Raw genomic sequence first — 27155 nt, forward strand, 5'->3', positions numbered from 1 at the left:
CATGCTACACCTGCTGATGTTACTCAACCGTCTGTTGTTGTTTTTTTAAGTACAGTTAGTTAATTGACAGGGAAAGCAATGGGATGGACAACACTAATTGCACAAGTTGCGAACATAAAGATAACCAAGTAAATAATATTTTGACTCAAGATCAGGGCGATTTTCTACAGATTGCAGAGCTCACTCCACAGGATATGACGTATTGCCTCATCTTGTCCATCACAGCTCAGGGGGTCCAGTTTATTAACAGGGTGGCCCGTTAAACACCGCTAAAACAAACAGACAGCAAAAACAGTCCATCTTTAGGCCTTCAGCTTAAAAAAATGGCCCAGCTGCAGGCCTGTTTGCAGCATGACAACAACCGCCATCGTCTGTTTATCGGATAGTGCGAAGGACTTTGGGTGGCTACAGGCTTGCACCTAGCTAACATTACGCAGCTGTCTGAAACCAAAGCTAATCGGCTATCTAACGTTAGCTGCAGCGGCTCGCTTTGCCATATGATATTGACGCACATTGCAAAGGCACAGACCTCTACAGAAAGCGATTGGATCAGCAAAACAACATCCGCAACGTTGAAATGGAGAAAGAAGAAGCAGACCGGCTGATAGAGAAGGCGAAGCTGTGTTTACGGTCAGGAAGGAAAGATCGGGCGCTGCAGCTGCTATATGAAGCCCAGAATATTTATCCCAGCACCCGGGCCAGAGGTAAAATTAGCCGACGCACATTCTGCAATTGCAGTCTGACTAGCTAGCTAACGTTGCTCAACTAATGTTAGCTATTTTACCCAACTGTATTAACTGTAGGAAATGTATTAACAGATTTCAGGATGGGTGCACTAAATTGCTATTTTTAGAAGCAGAAAAAACATCTAGCTATCTGGCTTTAATACTTAATGTCTGTGTAGGCTGCATGCTGAAATGTAGGGCTGTTAAGGGCTCCCTCCCCCTTTGCAGTTCACAGACAGCGCTATGATTGTGTGAGGCGCAGTGCTGTTTTAAAATCTGACTGTGTCTCCAGTTGCCTAATAGCTTTTGCAGTAATGGCATCATCAGGGAATAATGAAGTTGTCATAGAGCTCTTTGGGCACAACGTGCACGGGGCAGTTAAATCCGACAGGGTCCATTTTACAGCAGTTTTCACATGTAGTGCAAGTAGTGAAAAACTTTTGGTGCACAGTCAGTATCACTCTGCAGCTCGTGTAAAAAGGGGTGATAAATGAAAGGAAAAGTCTGAATAAACCAGTGGAGAAACATGATGAACTGCTTATACACACAGCAAAAGGAATCGTTGAATGGTTTGAGTATGAAAATGATGTGACTCAAATACTTTGGCCTTCAAATTCACGTGATCTTAACACTAGAAACATTTTGAGAGCAATATATGTTTGACAGCGCCCTCCACCAGCAGCATCAAAACACCAAAAGGTGTTCATTCATCCATCTATGTCAAGGGACATCTAGCAGCTGTTCTGGAGGCTTTAGTGGTGGTCACACACCTTACTAAAATTCTTAGTTTGTTTTCCCTTTTTACCTATTTAACCCATCTGTATTCATCATGGCCGGCAGTATAGATTTTTGTTGGCCGGTAACCATCATTTCTATTGTAATTTTCACTGAAACCAATACTTGTCGTGTTTAAGCTTTCTCGATAATCTTTCCCCATTTATATCTGAATTGTCAGTTGACCTCAGACACTGTGTTCTTGTTCGTAGTGCTGATAGATGCCATAGTAAGGAATGGAGGCACCACTGCTCCACAAGCAAACAACGTGCCACCTCCAACAGGCTGGAGAGACGAAGACATTAGAAACAATGAAACAAGTAATGCGAGTGGTGATGACAAGAAGAGCTACACCGAGGATCAACGCCAGGGGGTTCTCAGGTGCACAGTGACTCGACTCTTTTACATTTGTTTTTCACATTGTTACGCAGCGACAGACTGACCACAGCAATTGTACCTTACTCTATAACTTTGGCTGTGTTAAATGCTCTGAATAACCTGTATTTAGGTCAAACACTGGTTAAAATCAACGTTTGCTTGTATATTTGCATGTAGACATAACATTGACTCTTGGATGGAGCTCCCTGTAAATGTACATGTAGCTAACTGTTGTGGAAGAGTATACATACTTAACCTCTCATGAGTTTGAGATAGAGTTCAGGCTTGTGTTGACATCCATTATGCTTTTTATATTGCAGGATAAAGAATTGCAAGGACTTCTATGAAATTCTCGGTGTTTCCAAAGATGCCAGCGATGAAGATTTGAAGAAGGCGTACAGGAAGTTGGCCCTCAAGTTTCATCCTGACAAGAACTTTGCTCCAGGAGCCACAGATGCTTTCAAAGGTACAAGTTTTAACAGAGGTGAAAGGAAAAACCCACTTTTCCCCAGTGAGAATGGTGACAATATATTTTTATTGTCCATTGTTATTGTAACATGATACAAGGATGCTCCTTATAGCTCCAGAACCACCCTCTGGTTCTCAAACCAAGCCTCCATGGACTGAGTTATAGCCGCCCCCAATTTTATTTAATTTTAAAGGATGCGTCCCAGCATATTATATTTTAGTTTGATCTTAAATGATGTCGCAACCAAATGTTTACCTCCTCTCCCAACAGCAATAGGCAATGCATATGCAGTACTGAGCAATCCAGAGAAGAGGCAGCAGTATGATCAATACGGTGATCAATCTGCAGCTTCGAACGCACCCCAACCATCCAGCCACAGTCGCCATGGATACTACAGAAGCTTTAACAGAGACTTCGAGGCTGACATTTCCCCTGAGGAACTCTTCAACATTTTCTTTGGAGGAAGGTTTCCAACCGGTGAGCGGTTGTGTTTGAATGTTTGGTTGGATGAAGTGTTCGGTCAACAAAAACCACATTGCATGAGCTCCATAGACAGTATGTTAAAAGAAGAAAACCAAAACCACTGCCAGGTGGTTTCAAACAGCTGGCATGTTAGAATTAATTTCATGGAAAAATCAAATGAAAGTCCAGTGAGTCATTGGTGATGATATAGACATGTTACAGCTTTTTTAATTTTGTCTTAAATTCTCTAAAATTGTGTCTCTCTCTACAGGAAATATCCATGTGTACACCAACCAGGGAGCCTCCTACTCTCAGTTCTATCAGCCTCGTCGTCGACGTGCTTATGAGAGGCGCGAGGAGGTGGTGGAGGACAACCAGACTCAGGTCAGTGACTCACAAAACATGAAGACAAATCCCTGTTAAACAACCACAGTCTTATGTTGTGGTCTTCTTGTAGTGATATGGTATCATTCGAATCATTAACATGCACTGGAGAAATGACACTCTTTGGAGATGCATTTTTAACATGGCTGCAGCCCTTCGTCCTCAGTTTCTCATAATGATTGATTTTGATGTCATTCATTTACTTTCCTCATAACTGAAGTGCCTTCATTGCTTCGTGGTTTGCTTCTAAGACACAGAAGTAGTTTGCTGGCATTAATCGGTGCAGCCTACATACAGTATTATATGCTTTGTAATCTGTGCTGATTTTATCTTCCCACAGAACACCTTCACAGCGTTCCTGCAGCTTCTCCCTGTGCTGGTGCTAATCCTCATATCAGTGTTTACTCAGATGATGGCCACTAACCCGCCCTACAGTCTCTTCTATAAGCCGTGAGTCTGCCGTGCCATTAACCTTCCTACAGTGACATTTTGGCCAATCCCTGGGTTCCACCATGGTTGATGCCATAGTTTCACTGAATACATATTAATCATGTGTTTGGGTTTCAGGGCCATGGGGCTGGTGGTGTCCAGGGAAACGCAGCACATGGGTGTACCATACTATGTGGATAAAAGTTTTGAGAAGGAGTACCGTGGAGGTGCACTGGATGAACTAGAGAAAACAATTGAGAGCGACTATATCGAACACCTGCAGAGCAGCTGCTGGAAAGAGAAACAGCAAAGTAAGGGAGCAGCTCATTCGGCTTAGAAGGAGGGGAGTCTGTTTTAGTTACGGTGCAGAGGTATCCCTGACTTAGATAACTCTCTAAAATCTTCATTCATATGAAGTATTTTACATTGTTTTCTGTCTAGACCCTCAAATTCACATTGCATTCAGTTGGTCACTGTTAAAGGATAAGTGCAACATTTTGGAAAATTTGAGAGTTGGATGATAAGATTGATACTACATTAAATATAAGGCTACAGCTGTTTCCAGTCTTTATGCTAAGCTAAGCTAACCGGCTGGTGGCTGTAGCTTCATATGTACCGTAGAGACATGAGGGTGGCATTGATCGTTTCATCTAACTCTCTGCCAGAAAGCTAAAAAGTGTATTCCCCTAACATGTTGCACTCTTCAAATCAAATCAACTTTATTTATATAGCACTTTACACACAACACAGTTGATCCAAAGTGCTTTACAGAACACACTGAAAAACAAAAAGAAGGAAACAAACACAATAGAAGAGAAGTAAAACAGAGTGATGATAAGGAGTTAACGATGATAATAATAACAGTGAAGGCACAGGTAACACAGAAGCTATAGTAACACAACACAGACCTTTTAGGAGAATTACCTGAGCTTGTTAGGCACAGTTTGAAGCTAATGAGTAGAGGTGTGTTTTTAAGATGGCTCTTGGAAGTTCTCAATACGGGGGGAAAGATTTCCACAGTTTTGTGGCAGCGATAGAGAAAGCCCTATCCCCATAACAGTTAGTCCTGGATCTCGGGACAGACAGCAGTCTTTGGTCAGACGATCTCAGATCTCTGACAGTGAGTTATGGGGACTTGAGTTCTGTAACGTAAGGGGGGGGGGCGAAACCATTTAACTCCTTCAAAACAAACATTAGGATTTTAAAAACAATTCTGTAGCTAACAGGCAGCCAGTGTAGGGAGACAAGAATGGGAGAAATATGCTCCCTCTCATTTGACCTTGTCAAAACTCTTGCTGCTGCATTTGGAACTATTTGGAGACAGAATAAACAAGACTGGGTGATACCAAAATAACGAGTTGCAATAATAATACAGGCGGGAGGATATGAAGATGATGGATGGATGGACTTTCTCCAGGTCAGTACAGAGAATTGACCTGAGTTTGGAGTTGATGCGGAGCTGCATGAAGCTTAATTTTACCACCTGATTCGTCACATGCTGTGGTCCAAATAAAAATAATCATTATAATCATATTCCTTTAAGTATAATATACTATATACAGTATATAACATTGTAATGCATCTTACTTTTGTCATCCTGTCTTTTCAGAATCTGACTTGGCAAACCTTGGACAACTGTACCGAGATGAACGGTTAAAGCAGAAGGCAGAGTCAATGAGGCTGGACAACTGTGAGAAACTGCATCGACTGGTGGGGCGTCAGAGAGGCAAATGAGGACTGTTTGAGAGGAGAACATGTTTCTTTACAGACTTTACAATAATGCATTTGATTGGAGTGTCTAATTTATCCAATCTGGCCACTTTGTAAAGAAATCTTTTTTTTAAGGTACAGCGCAGTCAGTGGGAGATTATGCCACTGGAAACAATGTGCCTTCTCTCCTCTTTGATGGTAGAAAATAGAGTTGCATGTTAGCTGCCAACCCTGGCTGTGGTGGTAGCAGCATCAAGTGCAAACTCACTGTGGCAGTGTGTTCGATGTCTCAGAGCCTTTAAACTTTCTTATAGAAATGGCATGACATAAAGGATCTCCCTTTGGGGTTATGAAGGCAGTAGTATGTTCACACATACAATTTTGTTTGTTCAGGTTTTGTAGTTTACCTGTATTTATTTTTGAATGTTTTTGTGTCCTCGCTGAAATTTTAGGTGTATTTATATAGTTAATAGAGTGAATGTTACTTGAGATTCCTGGCTCGTTATTGGGGGTTTTTTTTCTGTAGGAAGTAATAAAACACAGTGACTTAAATCATACTGTAGTCTTTTGACAAATCTGAGAACTTCTGTACTGAAATGTCAGAGGGCCTTTTATTTATTATCAAAACAAAGACGAATCGGGCGCCTGGTTAGCTCACCTGGTAGAGCGGGCGCCCACATATAGAGGTTTACTCCTCGATGCAGCGGCTGCAGGTTTGACTCTGACCTGCCCTTTGCTGCATGTAATTCCCTTTCTCTCTCCCCTTTCATGTCTAAGCTGTCCTATACAAATAAAGGCCTGAAAAAAATCCCCAAAAATGATCTTAAAAAAAACAAAGACAAATCAGACACTAGAAAGGACTGCAACATTTATACTGTGGTTAATTAAGCAATTTGACACCTGGCACTATAGCAATAGGAGGCACAGTAAATCTATTACAAACCGTGTCCACGTTTTTCTGATTGTGTTAACATAAAAGTAGAGCAGAGCTCCAGTAGAGCTTTCCTCAGATTTGTCACCAGCAGTGAGTCCAGTTCAATCAAAAAGCCCAGTCACAGTCCTGCACTGTGTTCTGCTGTACCTGGCAGATATGGGAAGCTCGATTGGGAGCAATATCTGTAAGGTTGCAAGGGGCTTAAATGGCATGCAATAGCTTCTTTTCCTAAACCATGCACAAGCTTGAAAAAATGTTCTCAGAAAAACTTTATAAATTCTGCACCTTTTTAATTTATACAGTTTTATAAAGAAGACAAATTTTGTTTTGAAAATCTCATCTTAAAGAGAATTAACAATTAAAATTGTGTTCAGAAATTCTATTAAATATCCGTGGACCTGAAACAACTTTCTCCCACAGCTAGGAACCAGAATTTGACTTTTGTTTTGTCAGTTCTAGTCATGAGTAGGACGCTAACTTTATGGAGTTAACTTTTAATTGTTTATACCAACCACAGATGATTCAAACTCTACAGACATCAACATTTGTTCCTGTGCACTAAGACTGCCAAACTGCCTTAGCTGTTATCATACTTGTGAAATATTCAGGTTCATCTTAAGCACTTTTAAATTAATATTTAATCCTGTGTTTCATTACTGTTGCATGCACCCTAGTGAGAGAGTGTTTTATTAGTTGCATATTTATTTTTCAGCGGACACATCTTCATGACTACTGACACACTAAAAATGATAACTGATTAGAATATTGAAGTCCACACTGTAACTCACCAACATGTAAAACTTTTACTGTGACACGCAAAAATCAGGTTTTGGTGTGGTAGTACACTTGAGCAACACTGCGGAATTCAGTTTTCAGCCAAATATACCTGGAAATTAAAGATGTAACCAGAATAGGTTTTGGCCTGTCTGATTTGTTCATTCATGATTTGATGTTGGTTTGACTGAACGCTTCGTTTTGTCACATTATTAGGAAAGTAAATGCAGGTGACAGATATGTGATGTGCAACATATTTAGTGATTATTATTATCCCACTTAGGGCATAAGAATCAAATTGTCTTTATTTCAAGTTGATCAGGCAGTAGTCTTGCATTGCCAGACCTATCTCCACAGCGATGTGGAGTAAAGTCAGAAAATCGGACAGTGAGACTCATAAATATTTGGGTTATTTATCTTCAAAAAAGGTAATTAAATAATGTAAAATATCACACAAAAGCTGAACCAGACATTTACACTGTCGAAACAACTCACTAGTGCCTTTAGAAAAACATCACACATACAGTAAAGTGTGCTCGAAGGCTTTAATGTTTCTGTACATTCACGCGGTCACCTTCATGTGATCTGTCCAGCTGCTTCCTCGAACATAAGAGTAGGTTTGACTTACTTCACACACTGCATGTACAACGTGACGTAGTATCTTACCTTTTCTGTACATTTGAGCTATCAAGCTAATATATATTTATATTTTTCCTGTTGATGCCAGTTAGAGATAACAAAAATTTAAGAAAAAAAAAAACTTTGTTTACTTAAGTCAGTGGACACAGTCATAATGAAAACATAAACACGATGTATTTGCATGCTCAACAGAAATGTGCAAGGACAAAGTGGTAGTTGACAACAGCAACAATGTGGTATCCTGTACACAAGTTAGCTCTGGTTTAATAAACAAATATGAATGTTTTATTAATCAGGCCAATTGACATAACAATAAACATGATTAAACAAAAGCCAAATGCAAAATCCTTCCTTATCACCGGAGTGGGAGCTTTGTAAAAGACGGTGTTTCCTGTCTGTGTGTAGCCATCACTATGTAACAACAGTTACAGAGGTTAGGAAACACAACACTGTTTAACATTATTTATCTTGTAATGCTTGCATTATTCTTAACAGCTTCATGCCATGTTGCCACTGCTGCTTAAACTCATTCCTGAAAAGATCTGCATGCTTTTCACCACTGACACACATTACATTAAACATCAATTTAATGAATTAGGCAAAGCAGACAGATTTTGAAAAATAAGGATATGAAATGCTATTTTCCCATGGGAAAGTCAAGCCATGAACGTTTTTGATTTGACAGCTCTTCAGCAGCAAGATTCCAGCAAACTGTCATGGTTACTGCTGTGGTGTGTTTTGTGTTGGAATCGTAGAAAACTTGCAAATTCAAGCTGAACATGGTGGGTTGGTGGTTCTATGAAGATTTATTGTTTGAACATTTCCACCAAACAGTTTAATAACATGACGTTTTCTCAAAAGTACTGAAATTGACTAAGAATATGCATGTCGGTACTGGTTCACAGGAAGTCTAGCCTAGGTAAAATCAATTAGGCACAAACAATACAGCCATATTTAAAAATGATCTGAACGTTTTTTTTAAATTAGAAAACTAAAAAACAAAACTCAAATGATCCCATACAAAAAATTAAAATGTTTCTGTTTGAAATTAGTATGACCATTTACAACTTCTAAATTAATCAGACTCTTTGGCCTCTGGTTTAACATATCATCACCAACATGGTATGTTTTCACGAAATCAACCACACTTATCTGAAGTTCAACCAGAAGATCATGCAGGTTTAATTTCAGAGCAACTTTTATCTTCATTTATATAACCTGATGTAATTCTGAGCAGGCTAAGCCTAAATGATCTGCACCATTGTAATCTGGGATTATACAGTTTGTAATCCATGTCTGTATGGCTGTCTCAGAGGAAATAGGCTTCTCCATATCACAGTCTACCTATTTAATTTAGAGTGCAAATAAGGTTATACTGCATTTTATGCAGAGTGAGAAATGGTGCAACTGACAGAATAAATTCAGTCTTGTGTCTTCACACCTTTCACTTCAACCCAGCGACACGTTTGGATACTGTTCCACATACTGTTTGTTCATTTCTTCATCTTGAGGTCAGCTTCTATGGCACAACGGCGCCCTCTGGTGCCTCCATCCTGCAGTCAAAGAGAGGAAGAAGCAACCTATTAGACCACATCTTCACTCAAAGTATGTGAACTGAAGCAACACCAGCGCTTCACAAACAAGTTGTGCTTCAAGATGTTAAATTCACGCACCTAAGCCAATTATCATATTTAGCTCTATATGAATGAGTTACCCTTTGTTTTGATATATACAACAACTGTAGTTTATATTCTGTCTGCTTCTGGAAAAAAAGAAAAGAAAGAAAGGGGGAGTTGGAAAGGCTGTAGGACGGGTACTTACAAAAAGAGAAAGAAGGAAGGCAGGAGAGGACATGGAGACAATGTCCTGTAGGAGGAAAGCAAAGCATATCAGAGCTGCGACACAAAAGTGCATTTAAGACTCAAGAAGAAGCAACATAATGCCAAGAATGAGAACAGAGAATATATTCAGCAGAAGGAAAGGTTGAAATAAGCTTTGAGAGAACTACTGTTGCAACACATACATAAAGTGGTATTTGCCACATGGCCATTCTATCCATTTACTAATTATTTCCTCACTGCACTGCAATTACACTACTTATTCACGTCAGATATTTTTTAAGGAACATGTCGGCATGTTTAGCTCAATAACTACATACAACATACACTACAAACATATTCATGTCAACCTTTTTTCAAAGCATAGCATGACGTTTTACAATCATCTCCTACCTTCCAGTCAACTACTGGTTTCAATTAACATCAGTACGGTATGAAACATCAACATTCAACAATTGAAACTTGGATCATTTGTCATCAAAACATTTAGTTTGGCTGGTGTTGCTTCATCACCAGCCAACTAGGTGCTTAAAGTGGCCATATTATGCTCATTTTCAGGTTCATAATTGTATTTTAAGGTTGTACCAGAATAAGTTTACATGGTTTAATTTTCAAAAAACACCATATTTTTGTTGTACTGCACAGCTCTCTCTCACTGCTGCAGATCCTCTTTTCAGCTGGTCTCTGTTTTAGCTACAGAGTGAGACCTCTTTTCTTCTTCTTCTTCTGTACTATCTTTGATTGCACTCGCACATGCGCAGTAGCTCAGATGTAGATCATGTCAGCTAGCTAGCTCCATAGATGGTAAAAGAAAGGCTGTTTCTCCAACTTCGGTCAGTTACAAGGCAAGATTAGCTGGGAGACTTCTAAATGAGGGCGCACATGTAAGTAGTTCTTTTGTAGATTATGGTGAACTTGTGTGTGTTGTAGCAGTGCTTTGCTATTGAGAATGAGGTAGCCAGTGACGTCACAAGCCGTGCCGATTTTGAACAGCTCACCCGGGGACTGAAGGCAGGACACATTCAGAAACCGTATCTCACTCAAAACAGCATGGATGGTTTTTTTTCAAAGTTTGTATGCGTGTGGAAGCACCAGAGACACAAAAGAACACCCCAAATCCCAGAAAAAGTGTTTTTTTCTTAATATGGGCACTTTAAGTAATGAAGGAACAAATCACAGGGTGAATTATAGAATATGTAAAAATAAAAGTAAGGTTGTTTTGTCAAAGTTAATGTAGCTCTTATGTAGGTGTTTTGAAAATGCTCATTTGTTACTGTAATCAGGTTCTAGTACAAATGTAGTCTAATCAATCAATCTCACTAATGCCAGTTCTTTTTAATACCGTTGTGAAATTAATGGAAAACAATAGCTTTCTTGAAGGTAGAATATCAATGTAAAAACTTACTGTATGCTTTGGTAAATAGTTGTCAGTAATGTTCTTTTTGCATTATTACATGATTGCTTACCATTTTCCAAAGCATAAATGTTATGTCTTAAAATAAATGTCTTGCTTTCCAGTCAACCGTTGGTTTAAAACTTGTTTGAGATATATACAGTTATCACCACAGTGAAAAATGTATTGTCTTTTTATAGTAATATAGTAATGAATTTAAAGATAATCCGCTATCCAAGATTGGAGTTGAGTAAAAAAGGTATTGCATTAACTGATATCTGTAAAATCAGAGCAATAAGATGAATAACAAACAAATTGTGACAGGTGGATTGTTGCAAAAAAAAAAAACTAAAGTTGACTTCTGACAAAACAATTTCACTTATGATGGATTACTCATTACTTGAATGTTTCAAGTCTCTGCAAGTTGATTTTTAAAGCATACGAAACCAATGGCTACCTGAAAGGATAGCATTCCAAAAACTAATGTCATGCTTTGGAAAATGTCAGGCAGATCTACTTTAGCATCACTTTCTTCTACCTTTAAGTCAGCCTGTTGTCTCACCCTTGTCTCTTCTTCTGTACTCTCTGCTTTTGTCAAAATTCTAGTGAAGCACCTTGTCAGTAGAGTCCTGTTTGCGTGTGCTCTCACGGCCCCTCAGGCTCTTGGCGCTGATACCAGACTCTGACGTCTCCATGATAAGCTGGGTAGCCAGAAACTGCTGGATCTGCTCCAGGACATCACGCTGCATCTCCAGAGCCATGTGGTACACGTCATGATCCAGACTGTTGTACATGACCGCATTCTGAAACATCAACATGATGTCCCTCTGGAACTCAGCGGTGGTCCGAATCACACCAGTCTCAATGTTCTTTTTTATGGCGGCAAGGTCCATGGGCCTGTAGAAGTAAAGAGCAAAGAAGGGGGTTCGAGTGATGTCAATAATGTCAATAATCCAATGTCATCTAGCAAAAACAAGGTTGTTTTTCTTAGTGTCTGAAAAGTTTATATTTGTGTGATGTATGATCACCACGAGCAGTAGCCACTATAAAAACTATTAGTGAAATGAAAATAGCCATAAAATATGACCACAGCAAACATATTCTGTGCTTACCTCTGCACAATACTGTGGTACCCAGGTGCAATTTCATCTGTTACTGGCTGCAGGAAGACATTTGCATACCTACAACAGGTTCACATAAATTACAACTGTTTCAGAAATGATAAAAATAATTGCATATCACATCAGAGGCTGAGCATCAGTAGCTAGTGTTACTGTTAAAAGAATAGTTCGGATTTTTAAGTGGGGTTGTATGAGATACTTCTCCATAGTCGGTGTATTACCTACGGTAGATGCCGGTTGGCACGCCCCAAGTTTGGAGAAGCAGACAGGAGTCCCGGCACAGAAGCTAGGCAATATACAGTACTTCTGTGGACAAGGGCTGCAGCAAAACATATTTTCCCTGCTTTACCTTGCCGTCAGACAGCTGTTTCCTTTGGCACTAAATTTTCTCAACCATAGAACATCCGTATTCCTACGCCTGTTCAGTCTCCCTCTGTAAAAGGTCTTCTGTATACTCTGGCTCATAAAGTCTTGTCCACAGTGAACGGCATTTTGTCATCGCTGTCATAATCATCATTTTTTATTTTCTTGCATTTGCCTACTCCATAAACCGCTTAAAGTCTGACCCAAACAGTGAACTGCGACGTTATACAGTGTGTGGCACAGTTGTACTTGCGGTTGAAAAAATGTAGTGCCAAAGGAAACGGCTCTCTGACAGCACAAATATTCAAATATAGTGTACACTTAAACTGATATTGTTTTTTTAGGTAGGCCTTATTTTACGTGGCTAAAGTGTGTTTTGCTGCTGCCCCCATTAACAGCAGTATATTGCTTTGCTTCCGTGCCTGGACTCACAGCTCCCGGCAAACTGGGCGATGCCAATCGCCATCTACTGTAGATTGACTATTGATGAAGTACCTTATACAACCCCACTTCAAAAGATCCCTTTAAAAGTCATATCTTGACCTGTGATTGGCTGCTGCACGCCACACCAGCATAATGGCTTTCTTCCAGATCTTGTGAGCCTGTAGAGCTTCCAGGTCCTCACTGCACACAGAACTGCACAACAATGGTATGTCAAAAAAGTACAAACAGAAAGGTCATGAGGAAAGTATTATGAAGCAGAACCTGATCTGCAGCATCACACAGTGAAACATGTTGCTGGGTGACAGAATTTCCTTGCAGTGTGTGCCTGTGTGTGTTTCACTCACAACTGTGATGAGGCAGGGCTGCTGGGGATGGAGTCTGCGGTTGTGTGGAGCTGTAGAGACGAGGAGGCCGTATGGAGGCTGTATCCATCCTCACTCTCGCTGGCCGCAGGTTCTAGCTCCATCTCGCCGTCTGGCTCTGACAAGAATCCCTCCACCCCATCACCATCTTCTTCTCGACACACTTCTGGCCCATTGAGCTCAGTGTACACTTTAGTCCCTGAGGCATTCTCTCCTCCCCCGACACTTATTCCATCCTCCGCTTTCATCTTCTGCAAAGACATAGAAAGATGCAGAAATTCAAACACAGCTTACAGTGCAGGAATACTGTGGAACTACGCACTTCTGCATTTCAGTACAGCAATTACAAGCATCATGTTCGCTCTGTCCTCGTTGGGTGCTATACCTTGGGATGCCTTTCTGTCAGTGGGCTATCTTCTAACACTGAGTCTGCCAAGATAGTAAAGATGAATAATAAGAAGGAAATGGTTATGCAAAATGCATAGTTGCATGCAAACTGCATGTTATGAAGCAAGTGAATACTAGTATTCATGCATAAGTGTGCATACCTCCATGGGGTTTTTCAGGTCTTTGCTGTGTCCACTTCTTACTCTCACATTTTATAGTAACACCCCTTGAAATTTGGCTTCTCTGGTGTGCCAACCCTCCAGTCTCTCTCATGGCCTCAGGTTGTGGAGGTGCTCCAGTGTGGCAGTGCTCCAAACTCTTTGAGCTGCGTGAGAATGAGGAGGTGGGAGGAAGGTCCCTTAGTCCCATTGGGAATGCTGCAAGACCGTTATCTTGACTGTTGCAAACAGAGGAGAGTGAAGCTGAAGTCCCACGCTGAACTTCTAACAATTCTGTCTTCCCCTCCAGACAACTGTGAAAAGACAAGGACTGTGGGTCCCCTGTGGGCACTGCGGGGTGAGACTCATGGGGCTGGAAAGGCCCAGCCTCCCAGGCACCAGACAAAGCATGGCCGTTCTCCTCACACAGTGACAGTGCAGCCTCAACTGCAGCTGCATCCAAAGCCTCTACAATCTCATCTGCCTGTAGAGGAAGAGATATAACTCTAGATCTTACAGAATAATTGAGTTTCATTTTGCCATGTCCTGACCTGTAAATCTCAACAGTGATGTTGGTGAGTAAACTAATGTCATAACTGCCTAGATTAATGACCAACATATATTTTAAAAGAATGTTTAAAACCTCAAGCAGATATTTCTTTCACAATTTGTCCACAATTGATCTGTGCTGTAAAAAATATATAGTACTTTTCACCTTGTCCTCAATGATGGCAATAATGTCCCCCACTGTCTTCAGGTCCAGCTCATCCCCCATGTAGGACCCAGACACATCCTCCTCACTGAGCTCTGACACTTTATCCTCTGCAGAGACAGGTTGGCATCCAGGGGGCAAAGATGGCACCATAACATCCATCTCTGCACACAAAGGACTGATTTTCAACTTTTTTTGTTTTCTAAGATACAAACTAGCAGTAGTAGCTGTAGCAGTTTGTAACCACAATAAATCTGAACAATTGTTTACAAAGATACCTCTAGATGGCCACAAAAGGGAAAACTGAATTGAAGTGAAATTAAATGCGGAGGATGCGAGGTTTAGCCTGTTGATTTATAGCGGAGTGGTTTGGGTCAAAGTGGACAGACCTGTACTTGCAGCAGAGTCAACAGGCACAGGAGTGGCAGCAGAGAGAGGAGCACTGGAGGCTGAGTCAGCACTGACCATGAAACCTAACGGAGCAGAAAACTGGGTGGGACTTGCCTCCAGGAGACGGGATAACATCGGGGCACCTGCCATGCAAGCATTCATACACATTAACACACAAAGTGCAGAGTGCAGACAAAGGAGCGAAGGCTTTGAGCTGGCCAAATGTATGAGCAAACAGCTAATAGGAGCACTTTTCTATAGAAAGCATATATACATTAAGGATGCAAGGAGTAAAACTAACAAATATTTTTTTACTAACTTTTACTTTTTTACTACATGGAATTTCTCTTGATCAGTGTCAAGAAAATTATGAACAAGAAAAAAAAAAAACACTTTATCTGTACCTGTTGCTTGAGAGAGAGGTTGGCTAGGCGGAGCCAGCTGCAAGTCATTTGCTGCTGTCATATTACCGGTGGTCACGTCACCCTCCCCAATCTGGGATATAAACGCATACATGCATGTCAAACATTTTCCAGTTTTCTTGTGCATAAAGTGCAAATCAAGCATTATTATTTATGTTGCATTAAAAAAGAAATTGTCAAATCAGAAATGTTGTTGTTTGTCACATAGTAATCCATTATGTGAAAGTGAATTTTATATGTACACTACATCATTTTATAAATACTACAAATCTAAATTAATTTTCTTTGTGATATTTCTACAATTTGACTGGAATCCCTGCGTGTATGTTTATACAAAGGGCCATACAGGCAGCACTGCGTGTCAGAGCAGAAACGTTACCAAAAGAATGTGAGGAGGCAAAGATCTAGTAAAGAATATACTTATTCTGACATGTAGGGATTTCACATTAGCAGAGTAGGCTTCATAAAAATGGAAATGGAAAAGACATGAAACAAGCTGGACAATTCCAGGAGGTAACTGTGACTAGCTGAATAACACTTCCTTAGCTGCAATGGGAAATGATGCCGTACGGAAAACACTGATGACATCTGACAAAAGGCTTGGAAGTAAATAAAATGTACATGACAGTAACCTGGAAACAAAAGCCAGCCATCTGCAGTTTGCGAAAAGATGCCTGTGCATTAAAACAAACCATTGAACTATTCAGCTATGATGCAGAGGTATGATGGCAATTTTAGCATAAAAACAAATGCAAAATAGATTTAGTGTTGTGTTAACTGTGAAATGATACATTTTTATTTCTTAAAAAAACAAACAGAAAACATGTTAAGGATAGGTGTGTTTAAAGTGCATATGACCATAGATAGGAGTAATACCCAGGACAAAAAACAGGCATATACAGAACACTTCAATGGTTTCAAACAGTACTATTAATGATCTTGTGTAGCACAGCCTAAGACAACACCTAAACCCCATTCAAAAGGGAGTGGAATTAAGTTGTTGTTCATGCATGCACACCATCCAACTTTACAAATATACTGAGAGAAAATCCTGACACTGAGATGTCCTAAGGCGAAAACTCCAGCACATTACAATGCAATACATTTGCAAAGATGACTAAATGCTTAATGCAATTGGCAAAACAAACCACAGCTACCAAAACCACAAGAAAAAGAAAGACAAAATGATTAAATACTTCCTAAACACTAGTAACTCTACAAATAATGAGATGAAGATGGGATGCCCTGCAGACTTGAACATTAATTACAGAGCTTGGCACTGTTGGCATAATACAGTAAGTCCCGTCCACATACCAGTCTGGAATTTGTGGCCAAGATACTGCCTTTCTTCAATAACTCTGACAGGAGCGGAGATGGTGGTGGTGTGGCTTTCTGGCCCAGAAGCTTCTTTTGGGTGGGGTCATCCAGAAGTGACCCGTGGCTGATGTCATCATTACCAAGTCCAGAAGACTCAGCAATTGACATTAATCTGGCTGATCCTGAAGCCTAGCAGCAGAGAGAGAAACGTGATGTCATATTTTTTTCATACCAATCAAAGGTTTTCTTCATTGATCAAGTCTGATTAAGTGTCTCTATTGTAGAGACTGGGAATGGTCAAGAATATTAGACCCCTTTCTGAAATATAAATAAAGTAATATTTTCATATATATTATGGCTGCAGCTATCGATTATTTTAGTAATCGAGTCTTCTACCGATTATTCCATTGATTAATCGAATAATCTGAGTAAGAAATTACTTTTGTTTTATAGTAAACAGCAATAGTAAATATACAAGAGAGAGGTTTCCTTTTTAGAAAAAGCAACATTTGTTTTGCCTAAATTGCATACAATAACAGGGATAGATGCTTATATTTGTAAGCACTGGCCGCACGGGCCACCAAGCCCCTTATTCTGTTGGCCAAAGTACATTTTTGGTGGCCCAAATGTAAATCTTTCTTGCCCCATTCCCCTTCATGCCCCTTCATGCCTGCAGTCTTTACATTGGATATGCAAAAGAGCTTTTCACTAAGCCCAGGTAAATGTGACTGTACAAAGCTTACAGCAGGGCTATTCAACTATACTGGTGGACACATTTTCAGAATGGTAATACTGAGTGAGGAGAAAGAATGAAGAATGCGGACATCACCGGCATGGTCTGATGACGTCATTCACGTGCATATTAAGTAGCCATGAGGATTCAGGGCTCCAGTGGAGAGGGGCTGGTTTGTCTCCGGCAGCAGCTAAGTTTACAAGAATTTGTCCAAATTTCAAGATCTGTAGCAAACAGGGTTCGTTCCGTGGAATGGATGAGTAGACTGATGTTTTCTACTGAGAGGATGTAGCATTGACACCCTACTAGTGGTAAGCTAGTTCGACTTTACAATAGACACACCGTACAGAGTTTTTGTTTTTTTGTAGCTTAAAATGATCCCAAACTTTCTGTCGTTTTCTCTTGCCCGTCTCTTCTCTTAGCTCGATGGTGTTTTAAGCCCCCAACGTCTCCTTCCAGGCAGCACTGCGACCGTTGACTTCAAGGCACCTAACCCTAAGCTTAACCCTAACCCTAACCATTGCCTAATCCTAGTGCCTTCTAGGCAGCGCTGCCTAGAAGGAGACGCTGGGGGCTTAAAACACCGATAAATCTTCTCTTAGCCCCTCACTATTTTCGCTCTCTTCCTTTATTTGTAATCTGTGCCGTCAGTCTTGTGTCCACAGAAGCGTCAGCCCTTTGTGCGCTAGTAATAATCATCTGTGCGGAAACACAGTGAGCGGTAAACCATTAGTTACATTAATTAAACGAAGCCTCGAGGCAAAGAATTTAGCATTGAGGATTTTTAGTAATCACATTATTCTAGTTACTTGAGGAATCGTTTCAGCCCTAATATATATATATATATATATATATATATACCTTACAGCAGTGCTGGCAAGTTATTTCTAACAGTTCAAAGTTAATAAACAGGATATTTTATATATATATATATATATAAAAAGACATATATGTCTTTTATCATTTGCCAAATGTGAAAAGCAAAAGTATGATTATTAAAAAGTAGGGCAGACCTTAAAAGGTATAATATGTAGGAGGTATCGCTTACTGTTTTTAAACACACAGCATTCAAGTTGGCCCCTCCTCCCCGGCTTAACAAGCCAGAAAAATAACGTGAGAGCAGCGGTGGTCAAGCAAGCTGGAGAGTAAAGGCAGAGAGGGCGCGCCAAACAAAGTAAATCGAGGAATAAAACGTTATTTTCGGATTGTCTCACAGCGGTTACGCTCTAAAGCATAAATAATCACACCCACACCTCCGCAGGATGGTCTGTGTGTGTGTGTCAGTTAAACTTGTGCATTGGTATGAGATGCCGAGGGGCGTGACAAAACAGTGGTACCTGGGAATGACAATGGGCTGCACACCCTGCACAATGTTATTGGCTGGGGGTAACACACCCATGTGGAGCCCAAAGGCTCTTTGCTGACGCCCATAAATGTCCCGCACACAGAAAAATAATAAGAAAAGAGAAAATACACGCAGAGGCCAGGGTCGCCACACACATGATTTAAAAGGATTATTTTTGTATTAGTCTATACATTGTTTTAATATACCTTTAAATTCTTTTGAACCTTCAGTAACTTACATTTTTTGTTGATGCAAGATCCAGTGTCAAGCACTCGAGTGGGTCACCTGGTGAGAACTCCTTGCTTGGGGAGATACAGTCTGAGGGTGAATGCATGGTGATGCTTGGCACTCGCTTAGGTGTGTTCCTTGCCACCTGTCTGGCTGGAAGAGGGAGGGGCAGCATAGAGAGGATTCTCTTATCAGTCACACGAGAGCTGATGTTCAACTTGCCTTTTTTTCACAAGAAAAAGGTGCCATGAGCCATGACTATCATTTAGTTGGTCTATTGGTCCAACTATTAAACACATTGCTATGAAATTTGGTACGAAAATTGGTGGTCCCCGGAGGATAGATCCTACTGACTTTGGTGTTCCCCAGACTTTCTAGCCCTATCAACAGGTCAAATTACTGATATTACCAAACTGTCATCAGCCTACTGTAAGATTATTGATGACAAAGGTTACAGTTATTGTGTTTACATATATGTTAGCATGCTGAACATAGCATGTTATGTTAATTTAACAAGCTAATATCCTAAACTTTAGCATGTTATTAACATGCTAACTGTGGGCATGTTGACATGCTAATGTTGAGGCTGACAAAGTGCTGAACCTGACAAAATAAAGTCTAAGAGCTAAGACTGAGCCAAAACTAGCAATGTTGAGCTGAGCCTGAACAGTTAAATCTGAGTTGTTCCAAAATGGCCATTGTATCAAATGTACCCATTTGATTTAGGTGGTACTAATGTACAAGAGGATAAGCTCAAAGTGAGTGTTCAGTTCCAACGGAATAAGAAATATCTCATAAGTTTTTCCTGTGCATTTCTTTCCCAACTCTACAGTAACACAGTAAAACAGCTTACCTATATAATGTTATCAATCAATCCGCCACCTCTAAAATCTGTTACACTTTAAGCTAAGATTAAATAAGGGATAATGTCAGCATACGTTTCAGAAGTAAACATACAATTTATGGAGCATCAAAACAATTACTGAAAGATAATTTTGCATTGGTGTTTTCCCCCTAAAATACCCCTTAATGTGAAGAAGATACCCTGATAAGAAGCATTTGTGTTTTTTCTTTTCAACTCTGTTTCTTCCTTCTCCAGTTTCTCCTTCCTGAAAGATAATATTAAGATAATATATTGTGTGGGTTAGTAGATAGTTTCTAATGTCTAAGCTTTACAAACAGAAAAAAAGATGTACTGTATCATTGTATAAACAGGACAGATAGAAGGTTTGATGCCTCTTACTGCAGAACTTCTTCCCATAACTCTTCTAGTTTGGAATCTAGACGTCCTGCTTGAATCAGTTCAGCCTCTCTCTTCAGCTTCCTATAACAGAAACATATCAACAGCAGTTTATGATGCAACTACTTTGTTTTTTTTTGTTTTCACAACAACGGTGATGTGTTCATGCTGTTAAAAGTTATGTGTGTGCACCTGTGCTTCTCCTGTGTTTCTTTGATCAACCTTTTTAGTTCATCAATCCTGTCAGCTGTCAGCCTGCGTACTATCACGTCCTCCACTGTCTCCACCACTTCACTTTTCTCACCACGCTTCCGCCTTAAGGTAATAAATGCATTATTAGTTTAAGACATTGTTTTCTGGTATAAGACATGCGTGTGTCAAACAGTATAAAGCTATGTGATATATTTTTGTTTGCAAGTCTACAAAAACATGCTAGAGATAAAAGTCACTTATGCGCTCACTTTGGGGCCTCTGTTGTTTCCAGGAGCTCAGAGTACTTGGAGGCACAGTGCTTTGAAGAGCCAAAGGAGAATCAAGAACAACTTTGGGACAGGACAAGATATCATTTGCCAAACATACGGCAGAGGTCATGAATTTGGTCACTGTGTTCTGCGGTAGAGTGAGTTTGGATTTTGTCATACCTTTTGAGAGAACCAGTCAGGTGGTCGCCCGGGTTCTGCAAATGGCTTGATGGCTCGACTGACAGATACCCTGTTGAGATTAAGACATTTTGTAAGACAATCAAAGATGAAAACACAAAGCAGGCTACTATTTCTGTTCGGGTTCATTGTATTTTTAAAACATTTATTTCTCCAATAGTCTATATAGCCTATATAGTCTACTGTGTCCATTTGTTTGTTATTACTATCTATTGGAAGGCTTTTAGTTGTAAATTCATGCAAAATGTATGCAAAATTAAAGCCAGCATGCACTGGGCACCACCAACGAAAGCATGCAACTACAGGCAACCACATGCCTACCTATGGTTCATTCTTTTATTTGCATGTCTTTGGATTGTGAAAGCCACAGCAACCACCCTTTCAAGCACACATAGGGGCAACAATGCTGACAAAACAGCCACCCGTATTGACAATATCTAATCTAATCTTAAAGGCATATTATGTAATAAACATCGCTTACTGTTTGTACACAGTGTTAAAAGTTGGCCCCTCCTCCCTGCCTCAATAAGCCAGAGAGATTCATTATCATTCATCATAAGCCATTCATTATTTTTACTGTTTTCATTTTTAATTTGAGGAAACTAACAGCTTCAATTAGAAGTTAGAAGCTCAGGCCGCAGTTATTAGGTCTGAAGAGTTTAGTTATACAGGAGCGAAGTCACTTATTTGAGTTTGTGGCAAAACCTTTCACAGTGCACATTTTTCATTTTGTGACTTTCGATAGAATAAAAGACCATTCATATTTCATTTTCTTTAAAATAGTGTTGAAGTGTTGTCTTGTTCCCACGAACCCAATATGGTGTGTCATCTTGTCTCGTCACACCCCTACTAAAATGTCCATTGGGAAAAATGCCAAATACATACATTAATAATAGCATATTAAATAGCCTAATATTGTGTGACCTATAAGATATGTTGCAAAGACAACTTGCATATAAATTATAATTTATACAAAAGTTGGGTTTTGCCTCTGTTAAGACATTGAGAGATTCACTGAGTGCTGAGTCAAGCATTCACTTACTCTGTGAATTAAGGATTTATTTTGACTGTTTTTTTACTGTTGTACAGTAGCCTATATGCTTAGTTTGCAAAGTTAGTGACGAGTTCATTCTGCTGACTTCTTTTAGTAAAATACATTTGTTGAAAATTGGATCATAGTGTTTGTGTGTTCCGAGTTTTATTGCTGTTTAAATGTAGGCTATTAGGCAATATGGCTATTTAAAACATATGTCCGATAGTTGTTAGTGTTAACCCAAGACATACACAGAGTTCCATCCTGTGTGTGTTGGTTAAACTTCAGAATCAGAATCAGAAAGGGTTTTATTGTTTTTTAACACATACAAGGAATTTGTTTTGGTGTTGTTGGTGCACGTTACACATTCTCTAAATGGAATATTAAACAATATAAGTATAGGTATTAACAATATAAGTATAAGTATATGTACACAGTATGTATTAAATAAAAAATAAAGATAGAAATAAAATAAAAAGAGCATTACAGCAGAGAGAGAACAGTGGCATGAAGAGCCAGGGGTGGAGTGTCACGGTGGTTGCCGGGCCTTGTTAATAAGGCTAGTGGCGGAGGGGAAAAAGCTGTTCATGTGGCGTGAGGTTTTGGTCCTGATGGACCTCAGCCTCCTGCCAGAGGGGAGTGTCTCAAAGAGTTTGTGTCCGGGGTGGGAGGGATCAGCCACAATCTTTCCAGCTCGCTTCAGAGTCCTGGTGACATACAGGTCCTGGAGCAGGGCGGCAGATTGCAGCCAATCACCTTCTCTGCTGACCGAATGACACGCTGCAGTCTGCCCTTGTCCTTGGCTGTGCTAGCAGCGTACCAGATGGTGATGGAGGATGTGAGGATGGACTCAATTGTCTTTGGCAGGTTGAATTTCTTCAGCTGCCGCAGGAAGTACATCCTCTGTTGTGCTTTCTTGACGAGGGAGCTGATGTTCAGCTCCCACTTGAGATCTTGGGAGAAGGTAGTTCCCAGGAAGCGGAAAGACTCCACAGTGTCAATTGTGGAGTCACAGAGGGTGATGGGGGCAGGTGGGGCTGGGTTCCTCCTGAAGTCCACAACCATCTCCACTGTCTTTAGAGCGTTGAGCTCTAGATTGTTTTGATTGCACCAGGTCACCAGGTGGTCAGCCTCCCACCTGTAGGCGGACTCGTCTCCATCAGAGATGAGTCCGATGAGGGAGGTGTCGTCCACAAACTTCAGAAGCTTGACGGACTGATGACTGGAGGGGCAGCTGTTGGTGTACAGGGAGAAGAGCAGGGGGGAAAGAACACAGCCCTGGGGGGATCCGGTGCTGGTGCTTGTGTGTCGGTGTGGCCGGGTTGGCTCAGTGGGTAGAGCAGGCGCACATATACTGAGAGGCTTATGCCTCGACGCAAAGGTCCAGGGTTCGAGTCCAACCTGTGATGATTTCCTGAATGTCTTACCCCCTTTCTCACCTAGCTGTCCTATCGATTAAAAGCCCAAAGAATAATCTTAAAAAAAAACGGATGTGTCGGTATCAGACGCTGAGGTGCGTGACAAAGCAGCAGTACCTAGGAATGAGAACGGCTGCACAACCTGCACGCTGTTGCTGGCTGGCTGTTACACACCCACGTGGAGCCCAAAGGGTCTTTGCTGACCCACACACAGCAAAATAAAAAGAAAAGCGAAAATACAGGCAGAGGGCAGGATCTGCAGCTACAGACACCACTACACCCCTCTAATGGTTCATAATTGAGAGGGATTATTTTTGTATTAGATACATTTTTCTTTGGTAAAATACTGCATATTATACCTTTAAGTAAAAGATTGAATGTGTAAAAAAACTAGTGCTGTCAGTTAAACGCGTTATTAACGGCGTTAACGCAAACCCATTTTAATGGCGTCAATTTTTTTGGCATAGCAAACTTTGTAGTTTTTTTCACATGCTGTTGCAACAACTAGTAACGTTAGAAAAACTGCAACACCACACCGGATCTAGCTAGACCGGAAACAAAACAACAGGCACGCCGCACACACTTGTTTGGGCTTGCGAGCCGGCCAAAGAGTAGTAGGCTAACGTTACGTTTTGAGTGGAATGGATGCCAATAACATTCTGAATGGAAAGTTTACTTTTAAAAAGTTGCCAAATGGTTCCATTGACAAGACCAAATTGATCTGTGTGTTTTGTCGTTGTGAACTGAGCTATCATCGCAGCACGTCCAGTCTGAAATACCTCTTGATGGCCAAGCAAGATGGTGCAAATTCTCCGCCCCCTCGTCAAAGCCATTACATTGTGTGAGAGATTATTTGCTTCAAGTGAGAATGTTAGTGTGAAATTGAACACTACAGTATGCCAATGTTGTTTTCAATAAAAAAAACATTTGCACAAAGCAAGCCGATCCACTTTTCCATGTTGATAAGAGCATTAAAATGAGAAAAAATAATGGGACAAAAAGAAATCAAGGGACATTTAGAATAGATAAAAATGTGCAATTAATTGCGAGTTAACTATGACATTAATGCGATTAATCGCGATTAAATATTTGAATCGTTTGACAGCACTAAAAATATCGGAACTCTTTATACAGTGCCATAAAGCAAGTAACCTCTGAAAACTTTAACATATTCATACATGTTCAAATTAGAAATGTCTATGTATGACTGTATAATAGACCATTGACACCAGTTTTAGACTAAAGTGGCATGAATAGAGCAGTAGTACAGTACCAGTTCTGGTCTCCACTCTTCATGACAGATGTGGCCAAACACAGCTTCTCCCTCACTGACCATGGCTCTATTGGTCCAATGACAAGTAGCTTGTGTTCTGCAGATGTGGAAGAAGATGAACAAAACATGACACATGCAATATAGTTTATGTTCAACTGATTGTCCGCTGCAGTTCTCAGGCCTGGTAAGGAAACTATTCATCTCGTAAGATCGGCTTCATGTTTATGCTACCTAAAGCTGCCCACCATACCGGCCGGCAGTTCACTATGGACACATAAGTAATAAAATCAGTGCACCAAAAGCATGTCGTTTATACTGTTGGTGGACCCACCATTAGTGTAAATAGAGCTGTCAACTCGTAATGACAACCATTAATCCTTGCTGGCTCCCCTGCAGAGAGCGGAGGCTGCCGTGCAGGAAGTTAGTAGTGATAACATCAACAGTACGACACGTTCACCGCTAACGGATAGCATGTCATGTCATTTGCTATATCAACGTTAACGTTACTCACTTCCAACCCCGTTTGCCATTTTCCTGTCATCCCGACATCCCATACATCTTGGTAGATCGAAACGCAGCAATAAATATAACACTGGCGAGATCCGAAAACGATATACATCAAATTATGGACCTTAACATCAATGAATGTTAGGTTATGGGTGTTGAGGCTTTCAAGATTTCTCTTTCTAGCTAGCAAGCTGAATCACCGTTGTCCGTTAAAGTCACTTGTCTCGTGTGTCTTAGCTTATTGGTAACTTAAAGATTAACTAGCTAGCTCAAACGCTATAACGTTATAGGGTTTTCTATGTAGCTAAACACTCGCAAAAACGGTTTAATTTCGCGTTAACCTCGACAGAGCCTGTGCTACCAAGAAACAGCCAGACGATAAAAATGTAGCTTACTATAGTCACTTATGTTATTTGTCATTGTAGCTTGGAGCTAGAAGCGAACTGTTCGTACACGCCCACCACCACAGAAGGTGAATGATGGTAACGTTACACCCCGTGGTGCTTTTCATAACTTAGCTAGCTAGCTAAATCGCTTGTTTTTGAGTTTTACACAAATATACCATTTTTCTTGTGGCTGTAGAATATCAATACAACAACAACAACAACAACAACAACAACAATAATAATAATAATAATACATGTACAAATGTGAGACTAACAGCCATTTTTTTTTACCTTTGACCCTAAATGTAGGGAAGATATTTGATGCCACTTGAAAACCCTTAACCAGTTAACGTTAAATACTTATTGTCATACAATGAAGTTATGAATCATATCTAGCAATCATACATTGAAAAAATGAAACTGCTGTACAGGTATTGTGAATGCACTGTAGCAAATTGCATGTAGACTATAGCTAGATGAAAGATTTAAAATGCCAAAAAAGAAATAAAGTGAAATACAATACACATTATATGTATCCCCCCCCCCCCAATGATTTTACTGTATCATAATATGTTAAAAAACATTTATTTATTTCTCTTTAATAACAAAATGAATTGTTTTAATTGGGACATGACTTTTCCAAGCCACATTAAAAAACAAATCAGAGCACAGAAAACAAAATTAAGCTAATATTTCTAGTTCGGTATTTATGGAATGGACCACCAGAGGAAAATAGGGGAGGGTCATGTCTTTTCATTCTTTGTTGAGGGGAGGGTCATCCAATTTGTTTTAGTCTAGGGGGGAGGGTCACCCAACTATTTTATTCGTGAAAACAGCAACATTTCAAAGTGGCTTGTTTGGTGCATAGTTATCCATGTAGCTCCATGTAGCTCTCTCAGTCTCGGCACCTATCGCTAGCAGATGGGTCCCTGCCTATTTAGTCAGCCAGACAATTTGAATTGTAGCTTTAGAGACTGTGGGATTTCCCAAACTGAATAAAACCCGCTGGCACATATAAACACAAAACTGCTTTGCTAGCGCTATCGTGTTGTAACGAAGGCATCTAATGAAAAAATAATTTTATTCATTAGCATGATTGCTGTACTGTTTAGTTCAAAAACATCCAAAACACCGTACGAAAACACAACGGACCAGATGCAACCTTTTATTTGGAAAAGTCAAAGCTTGCGGACTGCACCAAGCCGGGAGGGCATGAGTGGGGAGGTCTCCAGGCTGCAGCCATACCCGACTCAAATATAGTTTCAGTCCCAGTGATTTTATATATATACAGTGGGGCAAAAAAGTATTTAGTCAGCCACCAATTGTGCAAGTTCTCCCACTTAAAAAGATGAGAGAGGCCTGTAATTTTCATCATAGGTACACTTCAACTATGAGAGACAAAATGAGAAAAAGAAATCCAGAAAATCACATTGTAGGATTTTTAATGAATTTATTTGCAAATTATGGTGGAAAATAAGTATTTGGTCAATAACAAAAGTTCATCTCAATACTTTGTTATATACCCTTTGTTGGCAATGACAGAGGTCAAATGTTTTCTGTAAGTCTTCACAAGGTTTTCACACACTGTTGCTGGTATTTTGGCCCATTCCTCCATGCAGATCTACTCTAGAGCAGTGGGCTACTCTAGAGTTTGGGGGCTGTCGCTGGGCAACACGGACTTTCAACTCCCTCCAAAGATTTTCTATGGGGTTGAGATCTGGAGACTGGCTAGGCCACTCCAGGACCTT

General features: G+C 40.3%; 2 protein-coding genes across 12 annotated transcripts; one reads left to right on the top strand and one right to left on the bottom strand.

Annotated features, from left to right (window-relative positions):
* Positions 1-7176, top strand: dnajc18 (DnaJ (Hsp40) homolog, subfamily C, member 18). The gene is made up of 8 exons (XM_078266691.1): positions 1-704; positions 1712-1880; positions 2198-2343; positions 2617-2823; positions 3080-3192; positions 3533-3642; positions 3760-3932; positions 5231-7176. Exons 1-8 carry the CDS (start codon positions 578-580, stop codon positions 5353-5355), a joined length of 1170 nt encoding a protein of 389 aa, XP_078122817.1. The 5' UTR covers positions 1-577; the 3' UTR covers positions 5356-7176.
* A 394-nt stretch (positions 7177-7570) lies between these two features.
* Positions 7571-25502, bottom strand: brd8a (bromodomain containing 8a). Of its 11 annotated transcripts, none has more exons than XM_078266682.1 (20): positions 25417-25502; positions 24515-24611; positions 20773-20842; positions 20593-20642; positions 20324-20446; positions 20135-20215; positions 19936-20000; positions 18902-19113; positions 16583-16774; positions 15251-15341; positions 14846-14989; positions 14460-14620; positions 13748-14228; positions 13585-13628; positions 13182-13450; positions 12937-13029; positions 12022-12090; positions 11524-11806; positions 9500-9544; positions 7571-9231 (listed from the first exon to the last, which is right to left on the bottom strand). In XM_078266682.1, the coding sequence occupies exons 1-20, from the start codon at positions 25439-25441 to the stop codon at positions 9172-9174; spliced, it is 2655 nt and encodes an 884-aa protein (XP_078122808.1). In that variant the 5' UTR covers positions 25442-25502; the 3' UTR covers positions 7571-9171. The 11 variants fall into 11 exon arrangements, 10 of the variants coding, with proteins under 10 accessions (XP_078122808.1, XP_078122807.1, XP_078122810.1 ...); XM_078266681.1 differs by having other exon boundaries at positions 25026-25500; XM_078266684.1 differs by having other exon boundaries at positions 18902-19044; positions 25026-25499.
* Positions 25503-27155: the final 1653 nt, after the last annotated feature.

Source organism: Sander vitreus, chromosome 13, assembly GCF_031162955.1.
Source record: "Sander vitreus isolate 19-12246 chromosome 13, sanVit1, whole genome shotgun sequence".
Taxonomy (NCBI): domain Eukaryota; kingdom Metazoa; phylum Chordata; class Actinopteri; order Perciformes; family Percidae; genus Sander; species Sander vitreus.